This window comes from Sorghum bicolor, chromosome 6 (assembly GCF_000003195.3).
Source record: "Sorghum bicolor cultivar BTx623 chromosome 6, Sorghum_bicolor_NCBIv3, whole genome shotgun sequence".
Classification (NCBI taxonomy): domain Eukaryota; kingdom Viridiplantae; phylum Streptophyta; class Magnoliopsida; order Poales; family Poaceae; genus Sorghum; species Sorghum bicolor.
This window is the reverse complement of record NC_012875.2, coordinates 56,855,397-56,866,598: the sequence shown is the minus strand read 5'-3', so window position 1 is coordinate 56,866,598 and position 11,202 is coordinate 56,855,397. Positions and strand designations below refer to the sequence as shown.

The window sequence follows — 11,202 nt, the reverse complement described above, 5'->3', positions numbered from 1 at the left end:
GAATCCGTGTCAGTCAAACTTTTATAACTTTGACCAACTTAATATAAAAGAGCATCAATATTTATGACATAAAATAAGTATTTTACAAAAATATATTCTATAATAAATCTAATGGTATTAATTTGGTACGATAAATCTTAGGGATTTTTTCTATAAATTTGGTCAAAGTTGTAAAAGTTTAACTTAAAATAACTCTATAAGTTGCAGCGTAGTTTGTTGTTTACATGGGAGCTCAACGCTCCTCTCTCTCTCTCTCCTCTCCTCTAGGATGAAATCACAGTTCAACCGACAACAGATTTTAAATAAGACTCATCAGCACACCTTCCAAAACGTGCACCAACGAACAAGCGAGGCTACTGATCAATGATCATCAACTCTTGCCGAGACGACCTTGTCCAAGATATCGCTGGCAACCGAAGGGTAGCTCGCAATGAGATGGCCGAACCCCTCCGTTTTCACGGCAGCGCGAAGCATGTCTGGCCAGGACAGGAACCTCAGGCAAGCTTCTCTGAGCTTGGCGCACTGGTGCCGCTCGGCCAACGCCAATGTGGTCGCCACCGACTGCACGTCGATCCAGCCGCACAGCCTCGCCTCGCACAGCACCCTCAGCCTGTCGAGCCCGTACCGGTCCGCGGCGACGAGCAGGTGCTGCGCCACCACGACCCTCCCCGCGGTGCAGTCGTCGGCGAGCGAGTCCGTGTAGATGTAGTGGAGGAGCCCCGCGAAGGCGGCGGGATCCATGTCGTCCACCTTGATGATGCACCGCGCGCCGTCGACCCCGCGCTGCTGCTGGGCCTCCTTCGTCATGGCGCCGAAGAGCTGCGCCTTGAACACCATGGAGCGGGCGGCCAGGACGTAGCGGTGCGCGCGGAAGAACCGGTTGCCGACGATGAACGTCACGTCGGCGCCGTCGCCGTCCCTGAGCATGCGCGCCAGGTCGTGGCGGAGGACCGACTCCGGGACCTCGATGACGACGTCGTCCTCCGTGCGCGTCCGGATCACGGCCACGGCGCACCGGATCGTGAAGCTGTCGTTGGAGTCCCGCAGCAGCTCCTCCAGCACGGATCTGTCGAAGAACCTGTTGGTGCCCCACATGGCACCGACATAGGGGTAGGTGGAGGTTGAGGTTCTCGTCAAGTCGGCGGCGGTCTCTTTTCCCTTCTTCCTCCTCCTCCTCTTCCCTGTCTTGGTCGACACTCGGCGACCTCTGTCGTCGAGGAGAGTGAATTTGTACCTGACCCTGGTACCGGCCGGTCCTGCCACAAGGCACAGGTAGACCGCCGTGAAAGAGGCTGCCTCTTCAGGAGTCTCGTTGTCGCCGTCGGGGAAGAACCTGATGCTCCAGTCGCAGCCGCCGGCGCTGAAGGTGCTCGAGGCAACGACCTGGCCGATGCCCACGAGCAGGGAGAAGTTGGTCACCTTGTAGTCGTGCGTCAGGCATCTCGACGACGTCGCGGGCAGCAGCGATGGGTTAGCTGAAGATGAGGAGTTGGTATCACCAGCCATGTCAATATGTCATGCGCGCGTGTGGGAGATTAATTGGCGGCGGCGAAATTAGCTAGCTCTAGGGCAACAGACGAGAGCCTTCAAGGAAACATGCTTGCGTACGTCGTCGCTCAGAAGTCAGATCCTGGCGGGCCTTCTCGTATTATATACGTAGGCAAATATATAGTGCGTAGTACGTCGTAAATCTTTGGAACTTACCAAAGGTGAATCGCGTGTACACTACAACCAAAACCCAGGTACGCGCAAGGGTCCAAGTCCAACTTGTGCATGCATATATGGGTTCGAGATTAAGACTCTTTTTTATTATTATTTTAAAAAAACACTCAAAAGAGTGTTCCCCATCTCACGGAGCGAGATTGGCACAATAATAATTAGATTTTGTTTGACAGAGCTCCAAAATTCGTAGAGCTACAAAATTCTAGATTGGGACTGTAGCATGTCAAATGCATTTGCAGGATTTAATGGGAAGAGAGCAGCATTAGGCAATTATGAGCCTGTTCGCTAGACTGAGAAGTTATAGCTGAAAATACTTACTGACAGAAAGATAGGCTCCAGGGCTGACGCATGGGCCCGGAAGCCCCTAATCCCATGGAGGTCATAGAGAAGCTTTTGTCTTCCTGTATCATGCGTCGTGTGTGACCCTATCGGGAAAACAATTGACATGACCACACATAGGGAGCGGCGAGGGAGCCTCCGAAGCCTTGATGGCTAGGGGGCGTGTCTTCTTGTGCGCGGGCCTTGGTTGACATCGTTAGCCAGGTGGGAGCCGAAGGCTAGGCTGGCTCGGCGTGTCGTAGATCAGAAGCTCGAGGCTCGGGCGAGCCCTCGAGACCTGAGCGAAGATTTTGGCCAAGTCAGACTTGGTCACGTCCCATTAATAGAGGGTACGCGCGAGTGTACCCTATGTGTATAGCCCGTGAGCCTCCAGGCGATTCTAAAGAGGCCGTAAAAGGTCTTCTTCGATCAGAAACCATTAGACCCGAGGCTTTAACATATAGATATGTTAAGATCTCGTCACAATCCATCCATTGCGGAGAGAGAGGTGATGTTGTTGTTCCATTAACACCTTTAGCACCAGCAGCTGGCCAAGCGCCACCGGTGTCCACACCCAGAGCTGTTCGACGATATGCTTCAAAGTGATGTCGTTTTAGTTTAAATCAATCTTATGACAATTTAGATAAGCTGTTGTGGCACTTCTCTATTTTGAATGGCTTATTTATTTTAGAGAGCCAATTTTCCATATCTAAATTTACCTATTCTCTTGAAGTTACTCTAAAATATCCATTTGAATCACAAGAGCATATTAGGTAGACCAATAGACATATATGTCTATAGAAATCAATGTTGGCCTTACGAGATCGTTAGCTATTCATGAAATTTGATCACTGGTGGAGCCGAGGTATATAGCGAGTCAGTTTTATAAAATATTATTTTATCCAAACCATATATATGCGCATTGTAATTGTCTCTAAGTGGTCTCTTATCAAACTCTTATCTCTTCATCTGAATATAATATATTCTATAGGGCGGCCGGGTGTTTCCTTCCTTATATAGTTGTGTCCACTCTTAAACATCATAGTGGGCACAATGATTTCTAGTTGCAAATTCTTCATATGAAAATTATGATTGATTTTGGCATCGAAATAGTTTTTTTAGGCATCTCCAACAATCATTTTAAACCCTTGTTCCAACAAAAAATTGTTCAATATATACTTTTTTATCATTCTAAAAAAACAACTTTATCTATATTATACCTAATATTAAAGAGCTAAAATTTATTGTCCACCTCTCCTTAACTACTCCGATAGTGGAGAGTTTTTGTCCCACTTTTTTGGCCTGAATTTATGACTCATACTTATACGAGTTAGAACAACTTGTGTCTAGCAATGATGGATGAATGGTCCGATTCCAATACATAGTATCTCCGACATCATGACCAACGTTCATATAAGTGAGAACAACTCGAATCTAGCAATCATACAGAGTCCAATCTGATTCCTATATGTATTGTCGTTGGAACACACAAGCATATTTGCTATTCCCTCTATCCTAAATTATATGCATTTAGATATAGTGTATATCTAAGTGCATACTAAAAATTATATAGCGTATATTTAAGTGTATATTAAAATTTATATATCTAGAACAACCAAGACATCAAATAATTTTTTGAGGGATTAGTAATTCTTTTAGGGAAATAAAGGGAGTAGTAATAATAAATCAAAAATGAGAATTTTGGAGTCAATTTGGAACGGTAAAAAACCTGTTTGTGCCACAGCCCAAAGCTAGACCGAGAAGGCCCATTAGCGTCATCGTCTATTGCGTCTTCCTCCACTCCAGACTCCAGAGTCAAACGCATCATCAATTCTCACCTGTTGAGAGTATCGACAAACCAAATGGAGGCGCTCGTTGTTCGGCGGCTGGGCGACCCGACGCTGGCCCCCGGCGGCGAAGCCTCCCCGTTCGCCGCGGTCTCTGGGGATCATCCTGTGCCGGAAATCTCGTCGCCAACGGCAGTTAGAGTGCGAGTCGCGGCGACCAGCCTCAACTTCGCCACGTTCCTCCAGGTGCAGGGCAAGTACCAGGAGCGGCCCCCGCTGCCGTTCGTGCCTGGATCCGACTACTCTGGCGTGGTCGACGCAGTCGGGCCCGGCGTGCGTGGGCTCCGGCCCGGCGATCGCGTCTGCTCCTTTACCGGCCTCGGGTCCTTCGCTGACTTCATCGTCGCCGAGGAGAAGCAGCTGTAAGTTCTTAATTGTGCTATAATTCCTTTTGGTTTTCTTTTTCTGTTTGATCGAGGTGACGTTAGGTGTAGATGGGGATCTCAGGAGCATAAATAATTGCTGTTTCTTGAAACCTGTAAATCTCTTGGTACTTTGTCACATGAAAAGAATCTTTTTTTTTTATGAAATACATGAAAATAATCTGTTGAGTTCATGATGCAAATATGGTCCTCTGTTTGATAGTAGTACTATTGTGTTAGCTTGTTAGTTGCGTTGCAAAACGTAAACCCGTTAGGATTTTCATTGATGTGTTCATGTTAACTGGACGATGTACAGATAAACGGATAATGCATTTCTTGGCCATACATGCTAATAACCAAAAAGAAAAAAAAATGCAGGCACCATACTCTGTTGGCAAGAGATAACAGCCATTCAGATTAGTGTTGATTTTCTGTATTGCTTTTTTTTTGTTGATTTATTCCTGTAAGAAAGGAAGTGAATGTTTATTTTCGAATGTAGACACAGTAGGGGTGCACCCCTCCTGTTTTCCTAAAAAAAAAATCGAATGTAGAGGAGGCAGCCATGTTAGTGCTGTTTGACATAAAATGCATGTGATTTGTCTATTAGCTGAATTTGTGTCGAATTTTCTGCCAGCCACTTTGGTCAAGCATTTACGTTCTTGTGGTTTGTCAAAAGTGGATGCTGCTAATCTTGTAGTGGATGTCTGCTATTCCATAGTTTTGTTGTCTTTCAGTTAAGGATTTCCATCAGCTGAACCATATCACAGGTAGGCTCCTTGTTAATCTACACATTCTCGTCAAGAATATATCTTCTATCTTAATAATGCATATATGCATAATGACTGTGCTTAGCATTAATAGTTCATTCTGAATTTTTGCCACGACATCTGTGTGATGTAAATGTATGTTTGGAATATAATAAATTGATGTGTTAGTTATGTAATGATTATTTTGTTCCTTTCTAAATCGATGTCATGTTTTTCTGAATCAGATTTTTAGTGCCTGATGGATGCGACCTGGTCACAGCTGGGGCTTTACCTGTTGCATTTGGTACATCACATCTGGCCCTTGTTCACCGAGCCCAATTGAAGGCTGGCCAGGTTTTCTTCTTCTATGTGATGTGTTTTCTACATTTTTCAGACCAAAGGCATCCGCCTTCTTTATTCGAAAGCTTAAACAGGAACAGGATACAAATGGTCTAGCTCTGGGATTGCCAGCTCAAAACAAAGTTGAGACCAAAAAGGAGGACAAATGACACTACCTCTCAACTACTGCTCCACTCTCAATTCTCCTCTCCACAAAACAAGTCCCAAACAGCTAGTCAAGAAAAAAAAAGTCTTTTGGGCATTTTTTATAATAACTCCTAGCAGGAAATATATCTCAGAATATTTACTAGGTCAAATTTGCTATCTACTGTCCATGCTATCATAAACCACATTTGGAACCAAGGGATTATAATTCTGTGCATTATGATTATTATTCTATCGACAACATAGTAACATCCTGGTCAGGGTGTATACTTGAAGTTTTGTAGTGTATACCTGAAGTTATCCATACAGTATGCATTTATAGCATTGATACAATGGCATTTGATTTCTATTAACATATAGCCTGATCGGAAGTGCTTGGTGCAGCAGCGCTGTAGGATTTGTATCCTTCTGTAGTTGAGGGAAGTAATGCCTTCCACATCACCTAATATTAATTGATTAGAATACCAAGGTTTGTTGTGATGCTTATTGTGTGTTACTTGTTTTAAACTCTTGTGAGACATTTATATACCCTTGATACATATAAACAATAGGAAATAAGAAACAACTTAACATTTGTGTCCCGGTACTTCATTCCTTCTCATTTGATTGTTGTAATTTCAGGTGCTACTTGTTCTTGGTGCTGCTGGTGGTGTCGGGGTATCTGCTGTGCAAATAGGAAAAGTTTGTGGTGCTGTTGTTATTGCAGTTGCTAGGTGATTAACACGATGAGATAACTATTTCACAATATGGTACTGTTTGGTGTCTACTGTCTACTATACCTTCTCTTTGACTTCAGGGGGGCTGAGAAATCGGAATATCTCAAGTCCATAGGAGCTGATCATGTAGTTGACTCAAGCAAGGATAATGTTGTCGAAAGTGCCAAGTCCTTCTTAAAGGCTAGAGGCTTGAAAGGCGTTGATGTTTTATATGACCCAGTCGGGGGGAAACTAACTCAGGATAGCCTGAAACTTCTCAGTTGGGGTGCACACATTCTTGTCATCGGATTTGCCAGTGGTGATGTTCCAGTTATTCGAGCAAATATTGCTCTTGTTAAGGTGCGCTTATGCATAAAATATTAAGAATGCGATTATTCAGGTTTTTCTATAGTATAATTTGGCTTTCAGCACTTGGGCTACGTGCCATGTTTATGTTGATTAAATTCTTAGAATTTGTGATTCTGACACACATCTCTAGAATTTGTACTGTCATTTTTCTTGCTAAATTGAATACTGGATTCTGAACTATGGGACTTACTACAAATTTACATGTGAGTAATTTGAAAACTAATCATGTAATCAATTAAAAGTAATGCTGGTTGCACCAGAATGATTGTTGGCGAGAAATAAGAAAATATGTAACCAGTTAGTTGAAGATGCATGTACGGAATTTGAAATTATAAGGGGAAACAGACACTGCTGAATAACATTGCTTAATATCTAAGCAGTGAAGGGAAACTTCTGAAACAAGGATGTACTGATGATATAGTTATTTGATTCACAAATTATGCGTATTGAAATCACTAACAAATTTCTCCAAAAGAAGAAACAATTGACCATGGTCTTTTGCTGTTTCAGAACTGGACAGTTCATGGTTTGTACTGGGGAAGCTACTTAATTCATCGGCCACGAGTGCTCATTGATTCCCTCAATGAACTCTTGTCGTGGCTTTCAAAGGGTCTGATAAAAGTTCAAATTTCACACTGCTACAGACTTGTTGAGGTAAGCAACATTTAGCAGCTATCATGTTTGAGATGGCATGGTCCAAAGGCAACTACTCATATTGACAGCAGCACTTAATGTATCCCATGAGCTTGTTTTGAACCAGTGTGGTCTAACTTGTTACTACATTTGTACATTTGCACTGTTATATTGCTGTATCTGTTGTTAGTTACTCCCTCCATTCCAAATTGTAAGTTGTTTTGGCTTTCTAGATTCATAGATTTTATTATGTATCTAGACATAATATACATCTAGATGCATATCAAAAGCCACCTACCTAGAAAAGCCAAAATGATTTACAATTTGGAATGCAGGGAGACTTTGGTATCGTGTTGTTTCCTAGAGTCAAAATTGCTCTTCATTATACTTGTAAAAGCATCTATTCACATGTTAGCGTTGTATTGCTATGCAACTGGAGTATACTATCTAAACAACAGCTGTTGTCCATTTGAATGAATAAGTATGGGCATTTTATTAAAGAGAAAAGTCCATTTTGACCGTTGAACTATTGCCCGAGTTTGATTTTGGCCATGCAACTCTAAAATCAGAAAAATCTTTGGCCACTGAACTATCAATACCGGATAAGTTTGGCCATGTAGCTAGTTTGGAAGTTGTGTATTTTCTGGAAATTACGACTGATTTATTTCTAAAAATTCATAACTAACACGTTTTAAGTCATAAAAATATGAAACCAGTGTCGGTTTTTTCTTTCTAAAAATATAATGTATGTACCGGTGCTAGATTTGGATTTATTTAGGTCTTATTTGCCTGTGTTTTATTGCTCTTGGTCATACTTGTTATTTATTTAAGTCATCTTTTTGTGCTATATTAAGCCTAGTGATTGACCAACAGAGTCAAGACACAAAATAGAGTATGAAATATGTTGGTTAAATTAATTAAATTACTTTTCGAGGGCTAGTGATGCCATACTTGTTACAATGTCTAAATGTGATCTATATCTGGAGCATGGCACCTGCGTGGTTGGTCTGTTGGAGATCTTCTATTTACTCCTAGTCTGCCATGGATTCTCTTTGGTCAATCTCGGGTATAATATAGTTGAAAAATGATGATTTTAAGTGAGCAACAAACATGACTACGAGTAATAATAAAGCAATAGGGCACCAATAGATAGATTATACTTTTAAAAATATTTTGTTATTGGTTTCATATTTTTCTTATTTAAAATGAATTAGTTATGTTTTTTTTAAAGAAATCCAGTCCTGTTATTTTCAGAAAATACAGAACTACCATTGTTACCAAATTTGTGTGGTATTGGTAGTTCGGTGGTCAAAGATTTCTGGTTCTAGAGTTGCATGTCCAAAAACAGACTCGGGCAATTGTTGGATGACCAAAAATGGACTTTTCCCTTTATTAAACTGCTTCAAACCAGATTTAACTGCATGTACACCAATCATCTCTGGTAAAAGAATATATGTGGTTAAGTCATTCTGCTTGAATATACTTGGCAAATGATTATGCATGTGTTCAATTCAACTGTTCATTATAAGGAATTGATTGCGGTCGAGCTTTGGCGTATATGTAATCTGTGTCAATTATATTTTGTGGGTGTAATTTTCCACAGGCCCATCTTGCGTTCTCTGCCCTGAGAGATAGGAAGGCGGTTGGCAAAGTGATGATTGTAATGGGCCCCTCAGCAGTATCAAGGCTCTGATATCATTCAGAAATCTACGAGATCATGAGGCTTCTACTGTGTATCTCTTGTATCCATTGTAGGACAAAGATTATCCGAGACTGAAGTAGTTTCCTTGTGAATAATGTTGTATATGATATCTACAAAAACAATCAGAGTAATAAGCAGTTTGTCTCGACACAATGCCAAGCAGCGTATACAGCTGATGCGAAACAGCTCTACGATGCCAATGCAGTGAGCAGTGGCAAGTAAAATGAACACAATCTGATTAATCAGCATTTAGATGTGTCAGCTGAACCAAGCTGCAAGCTGCAGTCATGTAGCGCGCGCCGCTGCACCGAAGTGCACGCGCGAGCTGTGTCTCCGGTCGCAGAGGCGAGCACCGGCACGATCGTGGGCGCCCCCGGCTCACACGTCGGCCTGATGTGGGAGAGCTCCTATTGTTGTCAAATTTTAACGTGCTTAAGCAGATATCAGTGTGATAGAAATGTGTCAGCATGGTCTCCTACATGACTGCTTGCCACGTCTGATCGTTCTCAGTTTTTAATACATATTGATGTCTATTAGTTATTCGTTTGGTTGATAAGTCATGACAGAAAGTACTGTTGACTGATTTATTGTTAGAGAAAAATACAGCTGAATAACTGGCTGATTTGACTGATAAGCTCAAACGAAGAATGCAGCACCACATGTTACTTGCAGCCGATCTCGGTATGTGCGAAGCAAAGCTGTGCCACGATATCGATGTGCAGACGGTGGCCACCACCAAAGCTTTAGCAGAGCAACACCACTGCACCCAGCTCAGAGGTGCCTGCATGCCGTCATGGAAACCGATGGGTTCAACATCTCATCACTAGCTGCCCTGCAATGCAATCATGAAGGAAATTTTGGGCAAGGTCGCTACCGTCTGGAGCATAAGTAAGTGTCACTGGAAATATATAGCCGAACAGCAAGCAGTACGTACTCTGCATTATATTATCAGCACTCGATCATTTTCCATCACATTATGCTCTGTGCCTGTGCGCCCATTGCAGCTCCTATTATATCGGAAGAAACTTATTATTGATCAAATATAACTTTTTTGGCAGCTTCTATTCTCCATGACTAATCAGGATCAAAGACATGTTTAGATCAGCTAGATGTTTTAGCAGCTTTTGATAAGCATTTCGTGTTCATTAAGAGTCAAACTTCATAATCTTTGCCTAACAATTTTATCAACAATTTTTAACTATAGTAATACAAACTTAGTAATATGAAATATACTATCCCATAATCATTAGTTTATAGTCACAAACAATATTATAACATAAAATAAATAAATGGTCAAAGTATAAAATATAAAACCGTGTCACATGTCAGACTACTCATAAACCAATCTGGTGGTTGCCCAGGCACGCATGGAACATGAAAAAAAAGAGAATTTAAATAAAGAAGGGTAATAATAAGAACTTGTTGAAAAAAACAATGGGAACATTTTTAGAACTTGTGCAGTGCAAAAAAAACATGGTCATGTATAAGAGTTCTGAATATGATGATGACACACACTGGCCATATATGATAGAAAATCGATAGAAAATGGTAGAAAAAAAGGCTGATAGAATGTAACAAATGCAGAATCCAATACTTTTCAGCTAAACTTTCAGCGTGCTCCTGCTCTTGCGTCTGCAATCTTGTCTAAGATCTCTTTCATGATGAAAGGGCAAATTGGTAAGGAGATGCTTGAATCCATCGGTCTCCATGATAGCACCAACCATATCTTGTGAGGCAATGAACTCGAGACAAGCATCCTTGAGCTGGATGCAGTGGTGTCGCTCTGCCAAAGCTAGAGTTGTGCCAACAGTTAGCAAGTCGATGCTGCGGCAAAGCCTCACTTCGCACGTAAGCCTTAGCATGTCGACCCCGTGCTGATCTGCTGCAGTCAACAAGTGCTGCGACGTCACATTATCCTCCTGATGAGCACCACCACCACAGTCGTCGTCATCGTCACCCGGCGGTGGAATAGAATCAGTGTAGAGAAACTGAAGAAGCGCCTCAAAGATGGCAGGCTCTATGCGCTGCATTCGCCTTCATTGGACCAAAGAGCAGTGCCTTGAAGACCGGGGACCGTGCGGAGAGTATCTATGGGCAGAGAACACAGCTTGCCGTCTACATCAAAGGTGACCTCAGCGCCTTCAACATGCGTGCAAGATCTTGGCTCAGGTTCGCCCGAGGGATCACAACTGTGCGTTTACATCGTCTTCAACTTCATCAGATCGACACTCTCCTATAACAGTCAGATTGCAACTGACCGTGAGGCTGTCGTGGTTGAGGCGGAGGGACTTTTGCAGCTTAGAT

At 42.3% G+C, this 11,202-nt stretch overlaps 3 protein-coding genes across 3 annotated transcripts; 1 reads left to right on the top strand and 2 right to left on the bottom strand.

The window, feature by feature from the left end:
* Positions 361 to 1,506, bottom strand: LOC8074733 (BTB/POZ and MATH domain-containing protein 2). The gene has a single exon (XM_002447086.1). The coding sequence runs from the start codon at positions 1,504 to 1,506 to the stop codon at positions 361 to 363; it is 1,146 nt and encodes a 381-aa protein (XP_002447131.1).
* On the top strand, positions 3,826 to 9,146 carry LOC8066815 (quinone oxidoreductase-like protein 2 homolog). Its single transcript, XM_002448517.2, has 6 exons — positions 3,826 to 4,249; positions 5,241 to 5,349; positions 6,121 to 6,212; positions 6,296 to 6,554; positions 7,074 to 7,217; positions 8,800 to 9,146. The coding sequence occupies exons 1-6, from the start codon at positions 3,903 to 3,905 to the stop codon at positions 8,887 to 8,889; spliced, it is 1,041 nt and encodes a 346-aa protein (XP_002448562.1). The 5' UTR covers positions 3,826 to 3,902; the 3' UTR covers positions 8,890 to 9,146.
* LOC110436505 (BTB/POZ and MATH domain-containing protein 2-like) lies at positions 9,141 to 10,928 on the bottom strand. The gene is made up of 2 exons (XM_021463651.1): positions 10,620 to 10,928; positions 9,141 to 9,305 (listed from the first exon to the last, which is right to left on the bottom strand). The coding sequence occupies exons 1-2, from the start codon at positions 10,926 to 10,928 to the stop codon at positions 9,141 to 9,143; spliced, it is 474 nt and encodes a 157-aa protein (XP_021319326.1).

Bases quoted from the DNA above. Each gene is read 5' to 3' on its own strand.
- LOC8074733 (XM_002447086.1), bottom strand. From the start codon at position 1,506: ATGGCTGGTGATACCAACTCCTCATCTTCAGCTAACCCATCGCTGCTG.
- LOC8066815 (XM_002448517.2), top strand. From the start codon at position 3,903: ATGGAGGCGCTCGTTGTTCGGCGGCTGGGCGACCCGACGCTGGCCCCC. The intron at 4,250-5,240 runs GTAAGTTCTTAA...TTTCTGAATCAG, and splicing joins GTCGCCGAGGAGAAGCAGCT to ATTTTTAGTGCCTGATGGAT. The intron at 5,350-6,120 runs GTTTTCTTCTTC...TTGTAATTTCAG, and splicing joins CCCAATTGAAGGCTGGCCAG to GTGCTACTTGTTCTTGGTGC.
- LOC110436505 (XM_021463651.1), bottom strand. From the start codon at position 10,928: ATGCAGCGCATAGAGCCTGCCATCTTTGAGGCGCTTCTTCAGTTTCTC. The intron at 9,306-10,619 runs GTTGGTGCTATC...TGACAACAATAG, and splicing joins TCATTGCCTCACAAGATATG to GAGCTCTCCCACATCAGGCC.